Source organism: Ochotona princeps, chromosome 10 (genome assembly GCF_030435755.1).
Source record: "Ochotona princeps isolate mOchPri1 chromosome 10, mOchPri1.hap1, whole genome shotgun sequence".
In the NCBI taxonomy this organism is placed as follows: Eukaryota; Metazoa; Chordata; class Mammalia; order Lagomorpha; family Ochotonidae; genus Ochotona; species Ochotona princeps.
The window spans coordinates 55,664,760-55,690,310 of record NC_080841.1 but is presented as its reverse complement, the minus strand read 5'-3'; the positions used below and the strand labels follow the sequence as shown (position 1 = coordinate 55,690,310).

The 25,551-nt window shown below is 48.2% G+C and overlaps 1 protein-coding gene across 2 annotated transcripts in view; it reads left to right on the top strand.

Annotated features, from left to right (window-relative positions):
• The window catches only part of PROSER2 (proline and serine rich 2), a 56,202-nt gene extending 33,509 nt beyond the window's left edge, over positions 1–22,693 (top strand). For both annotated transcript variants that reach the window (XM_058669477.1, XM_004588519.2), the window contains 3 exons: positions 3,122–3,340; positions 18,362–18,614; positions 21,155–22,693. In XM_058669477.1, coding sequence (XP_058525460.1) covers positions 3,203–3,340; positions 18,362–18,614; positions 21,155–22,197 — 1,434 coding nt within the window. In that variant the 5' untranslated portion in view covers positions 3,122–3,202 and the 3' untranslated portion in view covers positions 22,198–22,693. The remainder of the gene's footprint in view (positions 1–3,121; positions 3,341–18,361; positions 18,615–21,154) is intronic.
• The last annotated feature ends 2,858 nt before the right edge of the window (positions 22,694–25,551 follow it).

The window sequence follows — 25,551 nt, the reverse complement described above, 5'->3', positions numbered from 1 at the left end:
CAGGCCGCACCGTTGACAGTGTGCACTGTTTACACACCCAAAAAGGGAACCCTGGGGTGGACAGGCCGAGCAGAAGTCTCCTGGTGGGAACGACCTTTCTGGACTCGAAGCCATGGCCGTACTCTCAGACCTGCCTGCCTCTGTCCCATGCTCCCTTCCCAGAGAAGATGCATCCCTGACCTCCCCTTCAGAAGACTTTGCTGTCTTCACAGTGGACTTTGTGTAGACCGCTGCCTTTGAATTCCCAGGGCACTAGCACTAGGGGAGCACTAACTCCTCCAAAGGTCGCCGATATCTTGAACTGGTGAAGAAGTTTTCCCTTGTTCAATGGCAACTCTTCTGGCAAATTCTGGTTAGCTTCCTCCTGCTCCTTCAAGAGAATAATTTATACTAAGTCTAAAAAGTATGGTTTGAGTTAAAAGTACAGTAGCTTGAGAAAAAGGTGTATTCCCGAGTGGTGTGTTAAGTTCCCATTCTGCAGCCACGCCTCGCTCACCCACACCCAAATTCCAGATCCCTCCCTACAGCTGAGGCAGATCCACCAGGCACCCTCATGGCCCAGGGCGAGTTGGTATTTTACTACTGGTTGTTCCTGATGCTCCTGTGGGTGGGGAAAACTGGGGCCCTCAGCTCTCTGCTTCCCCCCAGGCGCTGAATCACTGAGTTAAAGGAATGACTTTAAGCTGAGTCAGGGGGCAGGCATCTGCACAGCAGGAAGACTGAAGATATTCCCATCTGGAGGCAGAGCCTGTCCCACCTCCCTCTGGCTCCAGGGATAGAGCCATGACCATGCATCCACCTCGTTGGGCTTGTCCCCAGCCACCAGGGACATCCATAGAGGGAGAGGGAGATAGAGAGAGAGAGAGAGACAGTGAGTATGTGTGTGTTTCCCAGGTCCCTGTGAGGTATGTAATCTGGGTTTTGATTAGGTTTTCATATTATAAAATGAAACTTAAACTGCCTTACAAAAAAAGGACAGATGTGTGCTCAGCTTCTTGTGATTCCCTAACATGCATTTGACCTGTACTAACTTGCCTAAAAAGTGAAGAGAAACGAGCTGAGGATGGGAAGAAGGGGCGTTAACCAAGGTGGTGCAGAGGCTCACATCTTGTCCCAGAGTGTCCAGCCCCAGCTCCTGACTGCTCTTGGCTGTAATGCAGGAGGCCATCGTGATGGCCCTGTGACCATGCGTGAGACTCGGGTTGTATTTCTGACTCCTTGCTTTGGCCAGAACCACTGCTAGCTCCAGTGGTCATTCAGAAAGTCAGCTGACAAGTGAAAGCATGTTCACTATGTGTGTGTCTCTGCCTCTCAGAGAAATACATAAATAAGATTTTACAGAGATGTCTACAGCATTTTTCTCTGAGTTTTGCCACACTACTTTTTAAAGTTTCAAGTGATCAGTCCTGTTACAGGTGTTTAACTCTAATGGAGCTTTCTCCACAAATGATCATGTTTCTACTGCTTTTTTAACTAACAGAAGGCTTATTCCCATTAGTCTTCTTTGATCTTCTAGAAAGTTGTTAGTTGTTTTTGAAAGGTAGCGAGATTGAGATCTTGTCCACTGGTTCCCTCCCCCAGATGCCCACAACAGTGAATACTGGGCCCGGCGGTGTGGCCTAGCGGCTTACGTCCTCACCTTGAACGCCCCGGGATCCCATATGGGCGCCAGTTCTAGTCCCGGCAGCTCCACTTCCCATCCAGCTCCCTGCTTGTGGCCTGGGAAAGCAGTTGAGGACGGCCCAAAGCTTTGGGACCCTGCACCCGTGTGGGAGACCCGGAAGAGGTTCCAGGTTCCCGGCTTCAGATCGGCATAGCACCAGCCGTTGCGGCTCACTTGGGGAGTGAATCATCGGACGGCAGATCTTCCTGTCTTTCCTCCTCTCTGTATATCTGACTTTGTAATAAAATAAATAAATCTTTAAAAAAAAAAAAACAAAACAGTGAATACTGAGCCATGCCAAAGGCAGAAACCTACAGTTATGAAGTAGGAATCCATGTGGGCAGCGGGGACCCAAGTGCCTGATCCATCCCCTGCTGTCTCCCAGCATGCACAGCAGGCGGCACTTGGATTGAATTCAGACACTTTGATATAGGCTGTGCCCTAGTGACATCATAACCACAGCACCAAGCGTCTGCCCAGGAGTGTTTCGTCGAATTTCCAGCTAAAGTGGTCAAAGGACTGTATGAACCTTAAAAGGACTCACTTGATAAGGGTGTCTTTTTCCTGGAAGTAAAAACATGAACTTCCAGATAATGTTGATTTCTATATCACTTTTTATGTAGCAGTTGCAGTAGCTTTGGGCTGGCATTGTGGTACAGTGGGTTAAGCTGCCATGTGTGATGCTGGCAATCCGTATGAGCACCTGCTGAAGTCTTAACTGCTACATTTCCCAGTGGGCTCCCTGCTGATGCACCTAGCAGGTCAGAGATGGTCCAAATACCTAGGTCCCTGCCACCCACGTGGGAGATCTGGATAGAGTTCCAGCATCCTGGCTTTGGTCTGGTCCCACCTGATTACTACAGCCATTTGGTGAATGAACCAGTAGATATACAGTCTGTCTGTATTTCTGTCTCACTCTCTGTCATTCTGCCTTTAAGAAAGAGGAAGAACAAGAAGAAGCTGCAGTAACATCAAGGTGTCCAAAAGTCCTTAACCTTAGAAATGTTGACCCAGCTCCCACTGGTGGCTGCTCAGCCCTTGCTGGCCGAGAGTAGCTCTGAACTTCAGTGAGCTGAGGAAGGAGCTGCCCTTCTGTGGCATCCGAAGCAGAAAAGGCATGGCAAGCCAGAGCATGACTGTGTGGGAGCACCAAAGTATAGCCTCTCGGTGCAGAAGGTATCGCCATAGCAGTCATCGGGTTCCAGCCCCAAAGTCACTTCTACTGCATCTGTCTCCCCTTGCAGATGATTTTTTATCTTCGGAGTGGGTGGTAGTAGGAAGGAGATGTAGACACCAGCGCCCCATACAGATTGACTGAGGGTTCCTGAGTCCGCGGAGTCTCACGGTCAGGTCTGTGACTGCAGGGGACTCGGGCTCAAGCCAAGTCTCTTGAACTTGACAAGCTCTAAGACCTCTGATGCTTGGGCTCACAGAGTGTCATTCTTTTGCTTTCTCTAGAAGTCGTCCTCCTCCACAGAATGGGCCCGTGGCTCCTTCCGGACCTTCTGTGAGCCGCCAGGAGCTGAGGTTTCTGTAGGGATGCCTGTGGGCCAGCAGAAACCAGACTCCCCAGAGATGGACACCGACCTGGCCCCCAGCTGCGGCCTCAGCGACTGCAGCAGAGGGGGCAGTTTGGAGAGTCGAAGCAGCAGTTCCCGGTCCCGAAGTTTCACTTTGGTGAGTGGTGTTTTCTTCCATGTTCTGCCATGCTGGGGCCTGTTGTTTTGTCCCAGCCCCTCTCCTCTTTAAGGAACCTTGGACAGAACCCTTGGCTGTTATGCTTTAGAATACTTCTTTGTGAGATGGCAGTTTCATTTTTCAGTCTCTTGAATTTTGCCCAAATGTGGAGCCTGATGCACAGCAGAGTGAATTTTTAGCTGCAGCCATGGCCCAGGGAGCACAGGAGCACCCGCGGGTGCCGTCACAGCCCACGCAGGGGCATCTGGGCCCTTCCTTCCATTCCATGACTGGAAGAAGAGAAGCACCCAGACAAAGACGACACACTTGAAGACAGATTGTTATGACTGTGAATGCTTTTGGGTCTCTTTCTTTCAGAACCCAGACCCTCTCCCATAGCTTTGGGAGTTTTACATAAAAAGTCTTTAGTTTTCAAATAAGAGGTGAATGTTTGCACTTTTCTCCCTCTAAGGACATGTGTCTTTCAGGTGAGGGAGGCCATTATGTTCAGAGGGGGAAGTGCGGAACGGAACTGACCTCTGGGCCCCTCTCCCTCTCAGGCCATCTTCTCCCGGCAGGAGCGCCAGTTCCTTTCAGACACACTGCCCTCTCGGGTCAGCCCCTGACGTGTTATGCAGGGTAGTTAGTGATAGTGATAGGGTTTTATAGACTGCTGCCTGAATATTTTCTTAAACCATCATGGTGGTAAGTAATAAACATGGTTTGATTGGTTCATTGATAGAAAAATATAAACAGAATTACCTTAGGGTAATGATTTTCATTTGTAAAGGTAATATAAAATGTATTGCAAGAATATGCAGAGAGGGCATAGATTAATATTCTAGTGATTAGTGGAATCTGTTTTCCAAAGCATAATTTAGGTAGTGGATTTAGCTGAGGTAGAAGGATATTTTACAAGTCGGTGTGGTCAACTTAGGTACAACAGTCCTACCTTGTGCATGTGATGATGGGTTCACACTAAAAATGTTTATCAGATGACCTTCGTATCTAAAGAAATGGTTGTAGTGAATTTGAAGTCAGGATATTTGAATTATTTTCATGTGTTTCATATTGCTTTTCTTGTTGAACTTCAGGCATGGCTCTTAACATTTTTGCTAGAGAGCTAGCATAAAATTGGCCCTCCTCTTCATGGGAAAAACCAAGCATGTAAATGTTTTGAGTTTGGGGAAAGAACATTGCTATTTTGTGTCTCCATTCTAATCCCATTGGGTCTGTTCTGCATCGTGACTGCTTTTAACTGAATCCTGTGTGGTAAATCAGACTCATGTCCCCTAACAACAGATGGAACTTCATGGGCATGTACAAACTTGTCCACTGAGGCTTAGAATTATCTATCTGTTCTAATTTATCCTTCCATTTCTTCATGTGTGTGTATGTGTGATTTATATATGTGCTGAAATATGAAAGCAAAATTCTGTCATAGCAGTTGGGAGGACAGGCTTGTGGTTGTGGTTCGTTATGACAGAGCAGGTTGTTGCGTATTTGCAACACCAGGCAACAGAGGGTAATTGGAGGTCGGCATGCAGGAGGCTTATCAGCAGTGTTTCTAGGATCAACAGCTCCAAGAGGAAGAGGACGCAAGATTGGACAGAGAAAGGGAAGGTGAGCTGTGAAACAGACCCAGCGAAGGCCCGCACTGGAGCTGGGCTAGCCCTTCAGTTGTCCTGCACTGGCTGAAGCTGGGAACTTCATGTCCAGTTGGTGATATTGTGTGTAAACTACCAAGGAGTGACCATAACAAATTAGTGTCTTTCAGCCAAGGCAAACCCCAAAAGAGGGCTTACAGCTTAGTGCTGTCTTCCAGCCACACAGCCCCAGCTAGGGGACGGGATCCTTCTTTCCCAGCTGGTGATCTGGATGGCAGTCACACACTGCTGCAAAGTTTTAGGAGGAAAATGGAAAGGAGCCTCTTGGAGAGATCTGATGCAAGAAGGGTCCCTGAAAGAGACTGGAACTTCAAGAAGCAAATCTGAATGCATGCATGGAGCGTTCACATCCAATCAGCTCTTTCTAGAATGTAGAAAAATGGGATATTGGGGCTGGGATAGTAGTTCAGCAGGCTAATCCTACACCTGCAAGTACCAGCATCCCACATGGATGCCAATGTCCTGGCTGCTCCACTTCTGATCCAACTCCCTGCTTATGGCCTGAGAAATCAGTGGAGGATGGCCCAAGTGCTTGGGTACCTTCACCAATGTGAGAGACACAGAAGAAGCACCTGGTTCCTAGCTTTGGATGTGCTCTGGCTTTTGCAGTTGTTGGAGGAAGGAGCCAACAGATGGAAACCTGATCCTTGAGCCTTCACTGCTGCCTCTCCAGGCACTTGAAGATGCAATATATGCATCTTGGCACTAGGTCAAATACCTGCTTCTCAATACATTTTAAAGTCACTTTCTTCTTTTATTAACCAGTCAGCGTCACTTGTTCAGATAATAAGTTCCAGGGCCCGGCATAGTAGCCTGGCGGCTAAAGTCCTTACTTGAATGCAGCAGGATCCCATATGGGAGCAGGTGCTAATCCCAGCAGCTCAACTTCCCATCCAGCTCCCTGCTTGTGGTCTAGAAAAGCAGTACAGAATGGCCCAAAGCCTTGGGCTCCTGCACCCATGTGGGAGACCTGGAAGAAGCTCCTGGCTTTGGATTGGCTCAGCTCTGGCCATTGCGGCCACTTGGGGAGTGAACCTTCAGACAGAAGATCTTCCTCTCTATCTCTGCTCCTCTGTGTATATCTGGCTTTCCAATAAAAAAATAATAAATCTTAAAAAAAAATAAATTCCACAGCCACACCCCTAACTTTTGAGAAGTGCTGCCTCCTATTTATATTGAAGTTGGTGGTACATTTCAAAGGAAAAGCATATGTAAGCTGTGTGCTCTTAGCCAGGTATTCTAGAATTTGACCAGTTGGGTAGATGCAGCTACACCTTACTAGAAGGTATTCAGAAAAAAAGAATCACTTATAAGGAAAAAGTAAACCATGAGCAGCCTCTTGAGAGGTCAGACTACCTTTACTATAAACCAATACATTACATTCTTTTTTTTAAACTGTTTAATTTATTTTTATTAGAAAGGCAGATAAATAGAGAGAAGAGACAGAAAGATCTTCCATCTGCTGTTCACTTCTCAAATGGCCACAATGGCCAGAGCAGAGCAGAGCTGATCTGAAGCTAGGAATTCCTTCTAGGTCTCCCACACAGGTGTAGCATCCCAAGGCTTTGGACCATCTTCTACTTCTTTTCCAGGTCATAAGGAGGGAGCGGGGTAGGAAGTGGAGCAGCCAGGACACAAATCAGTGCCCATGTGGGATCCAGGCACTTGGAGGTGGAGGTAGTTAGTGGAGCAATCACGCCAGGTCTGAACTTGAACTTCAAACTTGTCATTCCTATGTAGACAAGGATGCTCAGTCACCAAGTGCAGCACTTGGTGAAAATCAGGTGTTAACATGATAATTGAAAAATCTTTACTTGTCATTCAAAATGAGATGCCAGCATTTCTCAGCTTGCCAGTTGTAAGAAAGACACCAACTGTGAAATAATGTGATGACAACCAGTATTTCTGCAAAGGAATACTCTGGAACACCATGAGCAGGTGTATGTGAGGACTAAGGAAACCTCCTGACATGCAGTGACAGAAACACAGTGGAATACAGGACAACATCATGTAATGTAGAGCATAAAGAATGTGCTGTAATCATGTGCTTCCCAGAGGCGGGAAGGAAAGTGCTGCTTCTGCCCTATGTTCTCGTCTCCACAGTGGTGGGCACTGGGCAGTAGACAAATACACAGAGATCACAGGGTTATTTTCTGATTCTGCCAAATGGGGCCAGCATTGTGTGCAACAGGATTTGCCTGTGATGCCTGCGTCCCATATTGAGTGCCAATTTGTGTTCCAGCTGCTCCTCTTCCAGTCTGACCCCTTGTTGGTTTTTTTTTTTTTTTGAAGATTTATTTATTATTATTGGAAAAGCAGGTTTACAGAGAAGGAGAGGAAGAGAGAAAGAGCTTCCATCCGCTGGTTCACTCCCCAAATGGCTGCAAGGGCCAGAGCTGAGCCAATTTAGAGGCAGGAGCCTCCTCTGGGTCTCCTACTTGGGTGCAGGATCCCAAGGCTTTGAGCTGTCCTCTGCTGCTTTCCCAGGTCACAAGCAGGGAGCGGGATGGGAGGTGAAGCATCTAGGACATGAACTGGCGCCCATATGGGATCCTGGCACTTAAAGTGAGGGTTTAGTCACTGAGCTATTGCAGCAGGCTGGGATTCCTGGTAATGTGCCTGGGCTAGCAGTGGAGGATGACCCGAGTGCCTGGGCCCCTGTCACCCTCGTGAAAGACTCTGATGGAGTTTCTGACTTCTGGCTTCAGCCAGACCTGTCTGCCATTGTGACCATTTGGGGAGTGGACCAGCTTATGGAAGACATTTCCTTTTCTTTCCATCTCTGTAATTCTGCCTTTGAAATAAGTGAATCTTTTAAAAACAAAGATCTGTGCATACTGTACAAATGTTTAAAAAGGAAAAGATCTGGGCCCAGCGCCATGGCCTAGCAACTAAAGTCCTCACCTTGAACGCCCCAGGATCCCATATGAGAGCCGGTACTAATCCCAGCAGCTCCACTTCCCATCCAGCTCCCTGCTTGTGGCCTGGGAAAGCAGTACAGAATGGCCCAAGGCATTGGGACCCTGCACCCGCGTGGGAGACCTGGAGGAAGTTCCTGGCTCCTGGCTCCTGGCTCTGAATCGGCACAGCACCGGCCATTGCGCTCACTTGGGGAGTGAATCATCGGACAAAAGATCTTCCTCTCTGTCTCTCCTCCTCTCTGTATATCTGACTTTCCAATAAAAATAAATAAATCTTTAAAAAAGAAAAGATCTTATCAAATAGAAAAGAACCACTGAGGTTAGTATTCTTTATGTTCAATGTGATTCCCCATAATGGGACTGACAGAATTAAGAAATTGGTGAGCTACTTGGCAGAAAAGGATGATCTTACTTTCAGTGATCAAAGACAAAAGCAATCTAGAAAAGCCCACCAGTAGGAGGAAGAGATGCAAGGAAAAGCATGGACGGTGGTGGAATTCCTCTCAGCTTGGAAGCCTCAGCGGATAGTGGGGGAGAGAGGCTGCTCTTACTGAGTGGCTGCTGAGCCTTCCCTTCACCGTAAGGCCTTGGGAGAATGTACCCCTTTCCTTACTCAGGAACTGAGGGTGACGAGTTCCTCCGGGGAAACCAGCATGGATGAGAAGCTGGTTGGTCTCCAGCACCGTTGTGTTTATTCTGAGCTGACCTTGGGAAGGATTTAGAGATGTGCATCAGCAGTGGGTGTCTGATGCTACCAAAGCAAGCTTTGGGTGTCAGGCAACCTGTGTTCTTGACCTCATCACTTGGGCTGATGTCCCAACCCCTCTTCTCCCCTGTAACCTCCTACGTGCCACTGCTGAGGGCAAGGGCTGCCCAGTGTCAGCAGTCCTGGCTTCTTGCTGAGAATGTGTTCCTCACCTCTGCCCTGCTCCTGGGCCTGCTGCAGCTCCCTGGAGAATCTGGTTTGGCTAGCTGGAGAGAGCAGGAAGCCGTCATTGCTTTAGGACTGTCCCGTGTCTGCCTCTATGGCAGTGGCTGGGGGCCATCCCACGCATGCTTCTTGCCTTGGGCAAAACCCAGGAAGCAGTTTCTGAATGAGTTTTGGGGATTCAGTGCACTGTGTTGGAGCTCCCCTCTCAACACACACACCCCATCTTCTCCCTGTGCTAACCAGTGACGTGGCTCTGGAAGTGACAGTTGGGGTTAGAAGGTAACAGAAGCAGTGGCAAAGATTTTCCTCACAGTGATGTTAGACTGAAGCCTGCGTAGCACACTGGGAACTTGTCAGGATGTTACTGGTTTCATGGCAAGGAAAGCCCCGGAGGATTGGACAGGGAGAGGCAGACTAGCCCGTCAGTGACCCTGTCCTCCTTCTAAGTCTGGCTCCATACCCCAAGATGTGTGCATACTGTATAATACTGTATAAATGTTTAAAAAGGAAAACAGAAAAGAACCACAGAGGATAATCCAAAACCATCCCGAGGATCAACAACTGGTTTAAAACACAGCTAAATAGCTTTCACAAAAACTAAATTCAGTAAATTTTTAGTAAATACATGCTGTTTACAGTAACTGATAAGTAATGGGCTAAGACTGAGTTTTCATGTTTTCAGAAACTCAGTATAGTGACAAGGCAGCCATGTGAAGAGGTGGACACTGTGACGCCAGCTAATAAGGGGGTTGGGACATTTAGAATACTACATTCCTGAGCTGTTTGTTTTCTCTGTATGAGACACTGACCCAGGAACAGATAAGAGATCATGATTTGTTTAGCTAGTTTTAAGAAGTTCAAGGTTCTCAGGATTCATGCCCAACTGTAATCCCCTGAAGCCATTACTCTTTAGTTCTGTAATCAAAGCTGGATGCAGATTCCTGGCACACTGGTTTGTTGATACCTCTCCTGCCAGAAGTACAGGTCTCAGTGAGCCATAGATAAAAATTACCATCATGTCTAGTTAGAAATGACCATAATTAAGCCCTGATTCTGAGACTGGAGAAGCGCCACGTGTACTTGTGACCTTTCTCAGGAGGCTCCTGAGGAAAGCAGCAAGCGTGGCCTGGGAAGCCAGGCAGAGAGTTGGGGTCATGTCTTCTCTCTGCCCTCATTCCAGCTTTTGAGCATCTCATCAGCCTTGATGGTCAGATCAACAGGGCATTGCTCAAACATCAGGGACACAATGTTGGTTTTTCCAAGAGGAGTCTGTGACCATCAAGTGCTCTGCTAACAGCAGTCCTCTAGGCTGCCTGCCTGGGAATCTTGGTGCTTGGCTCATTTCAGGAAATTGGGGTGGACACAGTGGTTCATTCTTAAGGCATTGCTTGGGATGCCTGCATTGCCTGTCAGACTGCTTAGGATTAAGTTCCACCTGCTTCATGTCCCAGCTACTACACTTTTGATCCAGTTTCTTGAGGATGTACAAGTTGGAAGGCTGTAATGATAATTTGGGTGCTTAAGTCTTTCAACCACCCACCTTGGGGGCCCTGGGTGGAGTTCAGTACTTGTAGCTTCTGTCTGGCCCAGCCCTGGCTGTGTTTAGTCATGTGCAGAATGAAGCAGCAGATGGGAGATTTTGCTCTGTGTGTGTGTGTGAAAATAACATTTTGAAAATTATGTATTTAAAATCTAATATACATATTGGGAAAGGAATATAATCCTTCTATTTTAAAAAAGTTAATTTATTTTCTTCTACTTAAGAGAGCAAAAGAGAGATTGTACTCACAGATTCACTCCCCCAAATGTCCACAACAGCCAGGTCCAGGAGTCCAGAACCACATGCGGGTCATCAGCTGCCTCCCAGGCACGTTAGCAGGGAGCTGGATGAGAAGCAGAGTAATCAGCACTCAAACTAATGCTCCCATGTGGGATGTGGACATCGTAAGTGGAGCATTAACCTCCCACACCACAACATGTACTCCATTTGTCACAGTGTTGAAGAAAAGCAGCCATCCCACACATACCTGCAGAGGCCTGTGGACATCACCCGAAGTCAGCATGGTACAAGAGAACAGGGCAGGTGTGGTTTTCCAGTCTCTCAATCTCTGCAGAATTGTGGCTTTAAAGAGCTTCCTTTCATTCTGCAATTCAGGTTGGTTCATTAGAAACACCCAGACAGAAAGGGGTTGTTTCCTTCATTTCTGCTGTGGTGACTCCAGCTTCCAAATTTATAGGGACAAACTTGGATTGTGTTTTGTTTAATCCCCATTCCCTGAGAAAACTACTGTTTTGCATTTATCTCTGTTTCCTAAGTCAGGGAGTGCTACTTCCCAGGGTGCCACCAGCCCAGCAGGGGCCCCCTGGTTTCCATGGAAGATTTGCAATATATCTACATAGTTGTGTAGCCACCACCACAGTCAGTTTTAGGACATTGGAAACTCCCAGCTGGTAGCAGTCACTGCATCCTCCTTCCCACTGCCCTTACACCATTGAGAAGGAGCTCTGAGCATTGGCCTCTGTTCCAGGCGCTTGTATGTCCTCATCTTACTTGTTTAGTTAGTTAGTTAGTTAGTTAGTTAGTTAGTTAGTTAGTTAGTTAGTTAGTTGAAGGGCAGCTACCATCTGTCAGTTCACGCCCAAAATGGCCACAATGGTTTGGGCCAGACAGGAGCCAAGATCTTCTGGGCCTCCCACATGGGTACATTGGCTCAAGTACATGGGATATCTTACACTGCTTTTCCATGCACATTAACGGAGTTGGTCCAGAAGTGGAGCAGCTTGAACTGGCGCCGCAGCCAGTGACTTAGCCCTCTGTGCCTCAACACTGGTCCATCTGTCTTCATTTGAGAGCTGTGTCCAGTGTGTCCTCCTAACAAAAGGAGGGCTAGGGCCATGTCCCATTTTCTGACCCTGCAGTACCCTGCCCTCCTGCCTCGGCTGCCAGGTTGCTGCTTTCTCTGCTCTCTCAGGAGCACGCAGATTCCAAGTTCATCTGGAGGGCATCTGAGCCAGGCTGATCCCAAAGAAGGCATTTAGGGATACACTCAGTCAGCCAGCCCATACTGTGCAGCCCTAACCCTCGAGAGAAAGACATCAGAGAGACTGAAAATGCAAGAATCTTAAGTCTCCTGGGACCTGGATTGCTTGCCCATCAGCCTGGCTGCCACAGGTGTGTGTGTCTTTTGCATAGACCACCCAGGAGCAGGGAAGGATTCTGCAGTAACCGTCAGCAGAGGAAGGGCAGAAGAAGACACACAGAACCTGGGCAGGTGTACCAGCAGGGATCTGGTGGTGCTTATTAGTAGATAACTAGAAAGGGAAGTGGCAGAACAAAGCAAGCAGGGCTGCAGTTCTAATCTTGGCCCCTCCCACGAGGCAGGTGTGTGAGCTCCAGGAAGTCACCTTATGCCCGTGATGGTGGTGTTATCGGCTCTCAGCACACACAGGACCAGAGCAGTTCTATAGGGCTGCCTGCCCTCCCTAGCTCTTTGCAGAATCTCACATTGGGGCTGCCCCTGATGGCTTCCCAGTCCTGCCTTACTTTGTCCTGTGGGAAGTTGGGACATGTCTTAAGTGAGGGTTTACAGCCCAGGAAAACAATTCCACCTAACCCAGGTAGATTCTCCAAGAACTCTGGAAGAGTATGGTCCTGAATTGGGGGAAGGGGCAGAGAGTGCTGCTCTACTACCCTAGTCTTTTATTCAGTGGTTGTGGTTAGGACTTTGGTTAGGACTGTAACTGTCACGTCAGCCTCACAATGTCCATTATGGTTCTGTTCACCAGTGGGATCTATCTTATGCTGAAAGCCCTGAAGAATATAGGCTTGTAAGGCTTTTATGTTGGCTCCCTGAGGTAATCAACTCCTTGTGGCTAGGAGGAGGAGTAGTCCTCGGGTGACGGAGAGTAGCATGTGCTGAGTTGATGGGAGATGGGGTAATCCAGCAAAATTAAGGTGTACGAGGAAGAGATGAGGCAGGAACGCATCACACCATGCCCTGTAATCCTGGATGGCGCCACCAATCTTAAATGCATTCTAAAAGTCACAAAACAGAGAGGGTCACAGATGTCTTAGGAGTTTCATGTTCTGGTCATCAGCAGGTCAAATGAGCACACAGGAGAAGGCAGCTACAGATGTTTGGTTGCAGTAGCTACCTGGTGGGTGCCAGGAACCATCGATGCTGTGTGGGCAGTTTTCTTGGAAAGGCAGATTTACGTCAAGAAGAAGGGACAGAGAGAAAGATCTTCTATCCCTTGGCTCACTTCCCAAGCGACTGCAACAACTGGAGCTAAGCTGATCCAAAGCCAGGAGCTTCTTCTGCATCTCCCACATGGGTGCAGGGTCCCAAGGCTTTAGGCGGTCCTCTACTGCTTTCCCAGGCAACAAGCAGGGAGCTGGATGGGAAGTAGAGCAGCCACGATACGAACTGACGCCTATATGGGATCCCTGGCCATGAAAGGTGAGGACTTTAGCCACTAGGCTACCGTGCCAGGCCATGAGCAAACTTTTTAAAAGCACAAATTGACATCCTTTTTTCAAGTCTTATTATTTCTCTATTTGAAAGGCAGAGTGACAGAGAAGGTGATGGGGGTAGGGGAAGGTAGGAGAGAGAGAGAGAGAGAGAGAGAGAGAGAGAGAGAGTGAGTGTCTTCCCATCAACCTGGTTTATTCCACAAATGGCTTGGCCAGACCAAAGGCAGGATCTAAGACCTCTATTCCAGATCTCCCATGTCGGTGGCAGGGCCTCAAGCTCTTGGGCCACCATCCACTGCCTTCCCGGACTCACTGCCAGGAAGCTGGATCAGAAGTGGATGCCAGCATTGCAGGTGGTAAGTTAACCACCGCAGCATGACACTAACCCCTCTACTTAAAAAACAAACCAACCACACAAAAAAGTATTTATTTCTTTATTTTGATTTTACCTCTGAGGCAGCACGACAGAGATAAGAGAGACAGAGATCTTCTGTCCATTAGTTCACTGCTCAAATGCCTGAAACATCCAGGACTGGGACAGGCCTATGTCAGGAGCTCCAACTCCAAGGAAGCAAGCTCGTTGTTCACCCTGTTGTGTTTCCACTTAGTAGACACTTGAGCATTTGAGTGTGTGATTGGGTTGTCAGTGCTTTGGGAGTGGATTACAGCTGTATGATATTTAAATTGGGCCACAAAGGTTGGATGAGATGGGGCTCTGGAGACTGGGGTCATGGCTCAACAGGCCAATCTTCTACCTTGTGGCATTGGCATCCCAAATGGATGCTGGTTTAAGTCCCAGATGCTCCACTTCTCTTTCAGCTCCCTGCTAATGGCCTGGGAAAGCAGAGGGTGGCCCAATTCTTTGGGACCCTGCACCCACATGGGGACCCAGGAGAAGCTTTTGGTTTCTGGCTTCACATCAGTTCAGCTATGGGCCATTGTGGCCACTGGGGGAATGAACCAGTGGATGAAAGATTTTTCTCTCTGTTTCTCCTTCTCTCTTTTAAATCTGCCTATCAAATAAAGATAAATAAATCTTAAAAAAAAAGATTGGCCTCCAAAAGATAGGCATTGTTGACAAAGAAACAAATATAAGAGACACCACATGATTTGATTCTAGAACAAGAGTTGACAACATCCTGTGAACTAAATGTGGATGCCCACCCAGCGCCAGTGCCTTTTTGTAAATAGTGGATTAGTGTGCTGAGGATAAGCTCATTCATGCATACTGTACGTGAATGTACATACTGTGCATTTTTTTTGCTACATCTGTGGTATTGAATGGTTGCCACCACCAGAGCCCCAAATCCTTCGTATTTGGTCCTTTACCAAAAAATAAAAAATAAAAAAGTTGGCCAAAGCTGCTGTGGAATCTGATAGGGAAAGTAACAGGAAGTGAGACTCAGGTGAGTAGAGCCATAACAAGTGCCAAGAAAACACACAGACAACATGCCTAGTACAGGCATGTTGTGCATGGCATGCTGCCAGCCCTGCTGGGTGGTAGTCTGGGTTTAGCATGATCACTTCAGAAAGCTGTTGAGCTGGATATCTCCCAATGTGGAGACACTACAATTCAGAAATTGTCCTAGGACTGCATCTAGCAGGTGCTTGCTGCTCATTGTCCCTTGTCATGTTCATTGTATCTGCTTACCTTATCCAGGTATACTTTTCTCCTGAGTGTTCATTCCTTCAGAAGCAAGCTGATAGCCAGGTTATGATATAGCATGTAAAGCTACTAGCTGCAATGCCAGCAACCCAAATGGGCACCAGCTCATGTCCCATCTGGCCCACTTCTGGCCCAGATGAAGCTCTTGGCCACTGCAAACATCTCAGAGTAAACCAATGGATGGAAGATCTCTCTCTCTCAACTCTCTTTTTTATTTTTAAGGTTTATTTATTTTATTTAAAAAGCATATTACTATATAGAGAGGTCTTCTATCTGCTGATTCACTCCCCAGATCACCACAAGGGCTAGAGCTAAGCCAGTCCGGAGCCAGAAACCAGGAGCTTTTCTGAGTCTCCCACATGGGTGCAGGGGTTAAAGCATTTGGGCCATCCTCTGCTACTTTCCCAGGCCATAAGCAGAGAGCTGGATGGGAGGTGGAGCAGTCAGGACACAAACTGGTACCAGTTTGGAATGTTGGCATTTTCAAGGGGAAGACTGGCCTGCTGAGCCACCATGATCGCCCCTTAACTCTGATTCTTTTTTTTTTTTTTTTTTTTTTAAAGATTTATTCATTTTATTACAGGCAGATATATATACAGAGGAGAGACAGAGAGGAAGATCTTCCGTCCGATGTTTCACTCCCCAAGTGAGCCGCAACGGGCCGATGCGCGCCGATCCGAAGCCGGGAACCTGGAACCTCTTCTGGGTCTCCCACGCGGGTGCAGTGTCCCAATGCATTGGGCCGTCCTCAACTGCTTTCCCAGGCCACAGGCAGGGAGCTGGATGGGAAGTGGAGCTGCCGGGATTAGAACCGGCGCCCATATGGGATCCCGGGGCTTTCAAGGCGAGGACTTTAGCCGCTAGACCACGCCGCCGGGCCCAACTCTGATTCTTAAATAAATCTTTTTTAAAAAACCACACTGGGCCTAGTATGATGGCTCAGTGGCTAATCTTTGCCTTGCACATGCCAGGATCCTGTATGAGCACTGGTTTGCATCTCGGCTGCTCTACTTCACATCTAGCACCCTGCTTGTGCCTTGGAAAGCAGTTAAGGACGGTCCAAAACCTTGGGACCCTGCACCCGCGTGGGAATCCCAGAAGAAGCTCCTTGCTCCTAGCTTTGGATTGGTTCAGCTTTGGCTGTTGTGGCTCTTTGGGGAGTGAACCAGCAGACAAAAGATCTTTCTCTCTGTCTCTCCTTCTCTCTGTAAATCTGCCTTTCCACTAAAAATAAATGTCTTTAAACACACATCACACACACAATATTTGAAATGGCTGCATATTTTATCTGTAAATAGGCCATGGTTTGTTTAGCCATACCCTAACAGACATTTTAGATTCTTGTTTTTAGTTTGCTTGCTTATTTTCTTGCTATTAAAAATACTTGCATTAAAATAAACTGGAGGGGGGAGAATATATATATATATAGAGAGAGAGAAAGTGAGAGAGAGAGAATTGATTGATTAAAGATAGAGGATGGGAGACAAATGTTTCCTTATGCATCATTGGTCTTCCTATGATTGCTTGGTTTTGTGCTTAGCTCTCTGGCATGTTGTGAGCTGGACTGACTGTTGACTGCACAGCTAGACTTCTGGGGATGTCACTATTTTTTTTTCTGAGAGTCCTGTGACTTTCTTGTCTGGATTGTCCTATTTCCTTGCTCCTGTGTCATTGTGGCTTACTCCCTTGTTGAAGGAGGAAACCACATGCCCTGCCACCTTGCAGTAGCTTCTTGAGAAAGACAGATGTGAGAGCTCAGCTCATCAGACCTTGTGAGTCTTAACAAATGTCTTTGTTTCACCATAATCCTCATTAATAATTGGATTACATGTGGAATTCTAGTTTAGAGTTTATTCCAGGTTTATTCCATTATTCCATTATCTTCTGACTTCCAGTGTTGCTGTTGAGAAGTCTGAAGCTATTATGATCCCTAATCTTTTATTTGTTTTGTTTAATTTTTAAGGTTGAAATCATTTCAGACTTACAGAGGAATTATGAGTAGTACAGAGAACTCCCACATATTCTTTACTCAGATTCACAAATTAAATTTTTTCTTGCTTTTGCACTCTTGTTTCTATTTCTGATGCTGTGTCTACACACACACAGACACACATACTCTTTATTGTTTTGGGATCATTTGAGAGTAGTTTCCATTATGCTATCTTGAGTATTGAAGTGTGCATGTCAACCATGACAGCGGCTAAACAGGCTAATCCTTCACTTGCAAGTGCCTGTATCCCATATGGGTACAGGTTCATATTGCAGCTACTCTGCTTCTGATCCAGCTTTGCTTATGACCTGGGAAAGCAGCAGAGGAGAAAGTCCTTGGGACCTGGCACTCATGTTGGAGATGTGGGTTCAGATCAGCTTAGCCTTGGCTGTTAAGGCCCCTTGGGAAGTGAACCAAAGGATGAAAGATCTTTCTTTCTGTAAATCTGCCTTTCCAATAAAAATAAATAAATCTTAGGGGAAAAAAGAGAAACTTATTTTAAAAAACAGAGCAGTGAGGACATTCTCTTACTCACTGCAGTCACCTCTATGCTTGAGTTCTCATCTTGTGTATGTGACCTGATGTCTCAGTCTGAGAAGTGTTCAGGATCTTAATTTTTCTATTCACTGGAAATTTCACAGCAATGTTTGTTGGTATTGTTTTATCTTGTTCATTAGATTGTATACTAATGATCCCTTTCCATTTGAAACTCATACTTCTGCAAGGGACATTTTTACAAATTATTTTCTTCATGTTAATCATATCATTTCTTCTTCACTCTTTTTCTGTGATTGTTCCTGGAATTCTTCACTCAGATGTTGGCCTTCCCAGACTGACCTTCTGTTTTCTTTTCTTTTTTTTTTTCCTGCTTGTTCATCTTTCTCCTTTCAAAAAATTGTATCTGTTTATACAGTTGACAAGAGAGGAAGCAAGCAAGTGCACTCCTGCATTACTGGTTCACTGCCCCAGATGCCTGGGAACCAGGACCCCAACCCAGATCTCCTGCATGGGTGACAGGAACCCAATCACTTGAGCCAACACCACTGCCTCTGAGGGTCTGCATTAACAGGAAGTTAGAATCAGGAACCAGAACTTGGTGTTGAACCCAAACACACTGATACATGATGTTGGCATCTTAATTAGCTTGTTAACTGCTAGGCCAGACACCCATGCCAGTGGTTCTTTTGTTTTTCATGCAGGTAAAATAGTGAGGAATACGCAGGCGCACTCTGTCCATGTTAGGGATCTTTTAGCTGCAGGGCATCCTGCCCAGTGCTAGGTACTACAGATCACTATTTAGCCATAGCTTTTCCTCTACAACCAAACCACCGTTTATCTTCTCTCTCCCATCTCTGATCCCCACACCTCACAGGACGATGAGAGCCTGAAGTACCTCACACACGAGGAAAAGGATGTTATCCTGTTCTTTGAAGAGACTCTGGATTCCCTGGAAGATGACTTTGAAGAGCCAGCCCAGTGTGACAGTGGGATCCACTGCCACTCCCCACAGTCTCTGGAGGAGAGCACTTCCAGCCACTCCGAGCCTGAAGATGTCATTGATTTGGTACCACCAGGACCTGCAGCTGGGGAAGCTGAGTGCCTTCCAGATGTGGCCCAGCTAGCAGGTGAGGGCTGTCCCCATGAGATGGGCATGTCTACCTTGACCAGTGTCAATGTTCTTGAGGCCTAGCAGATTTTTACCTGGAAGAGGCAGGTATGTGGCCCTGTGGTTAAGCTGTGGATTAACCCACACGCTGGGAAGCAGCAGGTGATGGCTCAAGTACCTAGGTCTCTGCCATCCACATGGGAAATGTACATTAAGTTCAAGGCTCATGACTGACCTGGCCCAGCCCTGGCTGTAGTGCACATTTGAGGAATGAACTAATGGATGAGGTATATTTCTCTATCTCTGTTCCTGTCTTTTAAGTTAAAAAAATTAAAACAGACTTTTAGAGATTAACATCCTCAGTCTAATTGTCCAACAAAGAAACTCCAAAAGGACTGGAATAAAGAATGAGGCTAATTAATTATATAAGTAGGAAAATTGGATGGATGGATGGATGGATGGATGGATGGATGGATAGTGAGGTAGGAAAAAGGGAGAAAAGGAAGGAAGGAAATTGGAAATGGCTTCCAGAAAACAATTGCATTCCCTTTTTTAAAGAAAGCTTTTTTTTAAGATTTACTTTTATTTGAAAGGCAGAGTTACAGAAAGAAGGAAAGACAGATTTTCCATCCACTGGTTCACTCCCCCAAATGACCACAATGACTAGAAGTAAGCCAACAAAAGCCAGGAACAAGGAACTTTTTCTGGGGCTCCAAAGCTTTGGGTCATCCTTGACTACTTTCCCGGGCCACAAGCAGGGAGATGGATTGGAAGCAGAGGATCGGAGCATAAGCCAGTGCCTATATGGGATGCTAGCACTGCAGACAGGGGCTTAGCATGTTATGCCACAGCATTGGCCCCACAATTATATTCTATAAGGAAACATAGGATACCCTAGTATTTCAGGGCAAGCCTCTACCTCATTTCTGTGTCCTGACCTCCTGAGATAAGAGTTTAGACTGAAAAGCCAGCATGATTCAGAAAAACAAGAGGCTAGCAGCAAAATTTGGCTCAGCATCTGCTATATCTGTTTTGCCTAACTCCGATCAACTTATAGGGAACTGTGCCACAGGGTGGACTTGGGGGGAAGTGGACCCAGAGAAATTCCCTCTGGTCTGTGCTTTTCCTGATTCTTAGTGGTTACTTAGAGACAAATGTGGGCAAGGAGGTAGGGCTGGGAAGGATGAGGGATGAAGAGGAGGGAATACGCTTGCTCCACTCACTTTATAAAATGCTGCCATTCGTCACGAGCCTCCGGGAGTGTGTGCATGATTGGAAGCATGGCTGTGTGTCACTCTGAATGGCACATGGGCCTGCTGTGGCTGATTTTTCCTCTTAAAGACAGAGCTTGTCTACAGCCATCTTTCCTGAGAGCAGACAACGTGAAACTCATGGTTGTATTACACTTTTCTGCCTTGAAGTGTAGCTCCTGCATGTCATCCAAGCCTGCTGAGCCTTTAAAACTGCCAGCTTCGCCAGCATCCCATTTAGGTGGCAGTTCAACTCCCATTGTTCTACTTCAGTGCAGTTCCCTGCTAATGCCTCTGAGAAACCAGTGGAAGAGGTCCCAGTGCCCTATACCCACACGGGAGACTCTTCGCCCCTGGCTTTTTCTTTTCTTTCTTTTTTTCTTTTCCTTTTTTTTTTTTCAACAGATTTATTTGAAAGGCAGATTTACAAAGAGAAGGAAAGATAGAAAGATATTTGATCTGCCAGTTTACTCCCTAGATGGCTGCAGCCACCAGTGCTAAGCCAATTCAAAGCCAGGTGCCAGCAACCAGGAGCTTCTGAGTCTCCCACATGGTTGCAGGGTCCCAAGGCTTTGGGCCACCCTTCACTGCTTTCCCAGGCCATAGTAGGAAGTTGGATGGGAAGTGGAGTAGCTGGGACATGAACCGGTGTTTGTAGGCAGAGGACTGCCAGTTGAGCCATCGTACCAGCCCCAGCCCCTGGCTTTGATCTGGCCAGTCCTGTCTGCTGCAGCCATTTGGGGAGTGAAACAACAGATGAATGATCTCTCTCTCTCTGCCTTTTGAAACCTTGTCAGCTCACATAAACATGCTGAGGGAAACACGTTTTGAAAATAGGCCCCCTACACCTACTAAGTTGCTTTTCAGAGCAGTTCTAAGTGCCTCCTCAGTAACCACTTCGGTAGCCAGTATACTGTAAGAAAATGGGCAGGGCTGAGTGGGGGCTGTGGGGCTGGCCCCTGGGATCTCACCAAGGCTGCCAAGAGGCCTAGCTGGAAGGACCCAGGGGCGCTGCTGCCTGGGGTCCCCTTGGCGGGCTCGGGGTTGGTGCCCAGCAGCCCTTTGCCAGGATACTTGCAGGTGCTGCTCACCTGCAGGTCTTGGGCTGGCCCAGATCGGGTTATTCTGGCTAGACTGGGCCACAGGGACCTGAACGGCTTGTTCAGAGAGGCGCCGTGCAAGTGTGTGTGGTGGGGAGGCAGAGGGAGTCGCTTCGCTTTATGCCTCCCTTCAGGCCAGGGAAAAGGAACATATGCATTTCCTATAACATCAAATGGCAGCTAACGAAGCTTCTTCCCCCTCCTCACAGGGGCTGCACCTGTCGGAAAGGAAGATACTCCCACTACCCTCTCTGAGTGTGGGAAACCAGAGGCCGAGAGTTCGCGGCCGCTGGACCCCACGGCACCAGACGCCCTACCTCCGCCACCTTCCCTACCCAGCATGGAGGCCCCAACCTCCCAGAGGAAAGAGACGCTCTCCCCTCCTCCCGCAGAGCACCCGAAACTGGCCCGCTCTGTCCCCACCCCTCTGGTCATTGCCCAGAAGATTTCAGAGAAGCTGGCAGGAGGCGAAGCGTCCTCACCTACATCGCCCTCAAAGGAGGCCAGGCCTGGAGAATGGAGGACACCGACGCCACCAGCGCCGCGGTCCGGGGAGCCCTCCCTGTGGCACCGACACTCGGCCCAGCCCGCGGCCAAGGTGCACCGCTTCCCCAGCAACATCAGCGTGACCAACAGCGCGGGGAAGGAGTTCAACAAGACCATCTCCAAAGCCGCCGTCAACGTGCAGGAGCGCAAAGCCCAGGTCCTGGCCAACATCAATGGTGTCTCCTTCCTGGCTGCATCAGCCGCTCACAGGGAGGACCAGAAGAACGAGTTCGCGGGGGAGCAGGGGAGAAACGTGCCTGCAGGTGCTGCAGCCCCTGAGCGGAGCCGAGCCGGCACGGCCGAGGCCCCGAGGGCAGCACAGACTGGCCGCCAGCACTCCCGAGGCGTGCAGACGGAGCGGGGCCCTTTGCCGGCTAGTGGCTTCCAGAGCATCCATGATGTCCTCCGGAGTGAGCCCAGTCCCTTCGTCTCCACCGGCAAGACCGTCACCTTCCGGCCAGACCCAGCTGTCACCAGTAGTAAACTGGCACGCCAGAACGCCAGCAAGAGCTTCTACACGCACAGGCAGCAGCCAGAGGACGGAGGCGGGCCCCCAGCAGACACGAGGCGGCGCGCTGGCTCGCTGCCCAGGGCAGTGGGCTTCAGACCCCAGGGCATCACCGTGCAGTTCTCCGGCCGCGGCTCTACTGAGGAGGCTCGCCGGGAGGCCCTGAGGAAGCTGGGGCTGCTGAAGGAGAACTTGTGATGGAGGCTCCGGGAAGCTGCGGGAGGCATGATCGTCAGCCCGAGCTGGCTGGCAGGATGGCCACACAGACCGGCCTTTCCCGCTCTCATCCTGCACATCTACAACCTTCCCTAGCCTGAAGTGGGCAGGTCTTCACAGAGCAGCGGCAGCTACTGCTGCCCACCCTGGGGAGGATCCCAGAGAGAGGCAGCCAGCTGGGCCTCCAGGGCTGGGGAAGGGAGGGTTGACACTGCCCATGCTGCCCACCTCCGGGCCTGGCATCCTTCTGCAAAGGAAAACCCTGGCATGCATCTTCCGGGACTGTGGTGTGGGGCGAATGGCCTTGAGACTGAGGAGCTTCTGTGTGTTTTGGGGGGTAGAGGTGGGGAATGGGTGTGATTTGTGATGCCTGACTGAGTCCCATATCCAGAGCCAGCACAGGACACAAAAGCTCCTACTCAGGATCTCCCTTCCTTTCCTGAGAGAATTAAAAATACTTGGTAAATGCTTTCATATATTTCTTCAGGTTGTTTCCTTCGGTTTTGAGGGGTGAACGATGGTACTTTGGTTCCAACTGTGCTTTCATTTCCTGACATAATTTTGCTTCCCTGGTGTTTTTACTGAAAATAACAGACTATAATTTTGAGTCATGAGAGTGAAATGGAGGTTGATTTTGGGAAAAATGGTAATTTTGAGAAAGCCAGTCTCATTGCATTATCACATGAGTAGAAACTTCTGGAAACCCCAGATATGAGCGCTTCCTGTTCTCTTGATGGACTCAGACACCTCAGTATTGAGATAGGCGACGCGAGCAATTGTAAGCATCCCTTATGGACATCTGTGGTGACACAGAAGTGCCTTCCCTCAGCACTGGTTTCACCTGTTCCCAGAGTCCCTACTTCCACATCAGAAAAAGCACGCTCCCTTTGCAGTGAAGAGCACTGAAAAAGATTCGTCTTGGTTACCTCATTTTAGTTCCGTGCATTCCAAGGGCACCAGTGAGCTGAAGGAAATAGTTTGTTGTTGTTGCAATTCTAACCAAGTTTTATTGAGGAAATGAAGACAGAAATGTGGGTGATAGACCAGGCAGGCATCTCTTAGAGCTGGAAATAGATTCCTGGAAGTCCTCCTGCTGATCACAGTCCACAGGTGAGCCCCTCAGAGGGACAGACGATGAACAGGTTACACCATATGCCAAGAACCAGGTGTGTCCCAGGCTGAGGCTTGCATGCTGGGCTGAGGCACCCAGGGCTATGGTGGATGCCCCAGGAAGTCACCCCTTGAATTTGTCTGTAGTGAGTGTTTGTGAAGTTCAGACTTGGCAAATCCACCAGGAAGGACATTGTCCACAGTGTACCACTCATTGCATCTGTTAACAAAAACCCATGAGGTTCCTCTCTGCCTTGGAGTTACAGGTCTCATCCAACTTGTTCTCCCAAAGTCATCGAATGGATTCAGCAGGATCCCGATTCAAGTAGGTAGTTTGATCTTTCAGCACTGAAAAAGGAGTTGGGTTTAGGTATTGAAGGCATTCCTGAGGACCCCGTGTCCTCTTCACAGAGCAAAATACTCTCACAGCACCCAATGTGGCAGGGCCTGACTCCGGCGTATGTTGTCAACATCCCATGTGGGGCCATTGTTCTCTTACCCTATGGTTGTGTTGCGCACAGGGTGAATTTGTCTATGTGTTAGTGTTTTGATCTCCAAATCTGAGAGACAAGTTTAAGAGTTTTACCATAAACATGATTAACTATTTTCACATCACATGTTGTATTCTCAGGCACCTTCTTTTTAATGGTGATAACCTTTTATTTATTCATAATTTCTAATTATCCTGGGGTGTGTGGGTTTCTTTTTTCTTTCTTTCTTTTTTTTTTTTTTTTTTTGTCCCTTCTGGTGCCACAAGCCCTGGGGATGAAAACCAAAGGATCTGTACAAGGTTCGCATCGTAGCTGTCGGTGCCCTAGCCTGTGGGTGTCTATCAGGTTAACACCATGCCTAGGCTGCTGAAGGCCAGCACCGTCCCTACCATGACTACGTGATGGGAGTCTCTTGAAGGTCATTTTGTTCAAGGTCATTTGTATGGCCACATTTCAAAGCAGAGCTATAGTGAACAGGAAAGCGGCTCCGCTGCTACACAGCCTGGGAGGCAGCAGATGACAGCTCCAAGTACTAGAATCCCGTGGGAGACCTGGAAGTGGTCTCAGTTGCTGCCTTCTGGCTTCAGCCTGGCCCAGTCCTGGCAGCTGCTGCTAGCATCTAAGCAGTGAACCAGCCAGAAGGAAGCTGTCTCTGTTTCAATTAAGATGAAAATAAAGAGGAATGATGAACTCTGAGAGCCCAGAGCTGTCTTCTTCTTTCTCAAGTGATGCTTATAAACCAGTCTTCATGTTTATGAATCTCTTTATCTTAATGCTTGAAAAACAAGGAGAAAAGTTCTCCTTTACTCTCTGGAATGGGTGTGCAAATGACCAAACTGGAGCCTAGTCTGTAGCAAGTAACTTGGTAGGCCCCAAGGGGAGTGGGTGTCTTCCCCTGGGTCTCGCACCTCCTTACTGCCTGCTGTATCGTCCCCTGTAGTCATTCTCCCTGCCTAAGCCCTGTGCTCCCGCATGCTGGCTGATGGGGGAGAGACACAAGAAGGAGAGCCAGGAGGTGTCAGGGGTTGGCAATGCTGTATTTCACCGGATCTGACGGCAGGGAGCCTCAGTCTCTGCCCTCTGGGCTGACTCAGCTTTTAAGGGAGACCCAGAGACCCAGAGGCCAGGGGCCAAGGCCTGGGATGCCCTCCTGTCTCCTCGGGCTGCACAAGCTGACATGCACTCAGAATTCGTGGTAGGCAGCTCCCATGGGAGCTGAAACTAGCTTTCATGAAGATCTCTGTGCAGCCGGAACTCTTTAGGTTGACTTTCTAAAAAAAAAAAAAAAAAAGAATTCGAGGGACAAGAGGCATCGGAGGCATCAGGCAGTGAGTGAATCGTCGGAGGGCTGGCTTGGGTCCTGGCCACTCCCCTTCCACCCGGCTTCTTGCTCATGCACCTGAGACCTACAGATTTTGGTCCAAGTGCTTGAGTTCCTGCCATCCACGGAGGAGACCAGAATGGAGTTCTGTCTCCTGGCTTTGACCTGGCCCAGCCCTGCCTCTTGTGGGCATTTAGGGCAGGGCAGGGGGATTGAACCAGCAGATGGAAGATCTCTGTCTCTCTCTCTGTTACCCTGCCTCTCAAACAGATCTTCTAAAAGCAATATCAGAAATGAATTCTTGTTCACTCCCCACAGCTCTGGCTCTCCCCACAGTTCTGAGCCTTCGAACGCTCGGTGCTGGTATCCCCCATCCAGAGTCAGTCCTTTAGTTAAGAAGAAAACAGACCTAGC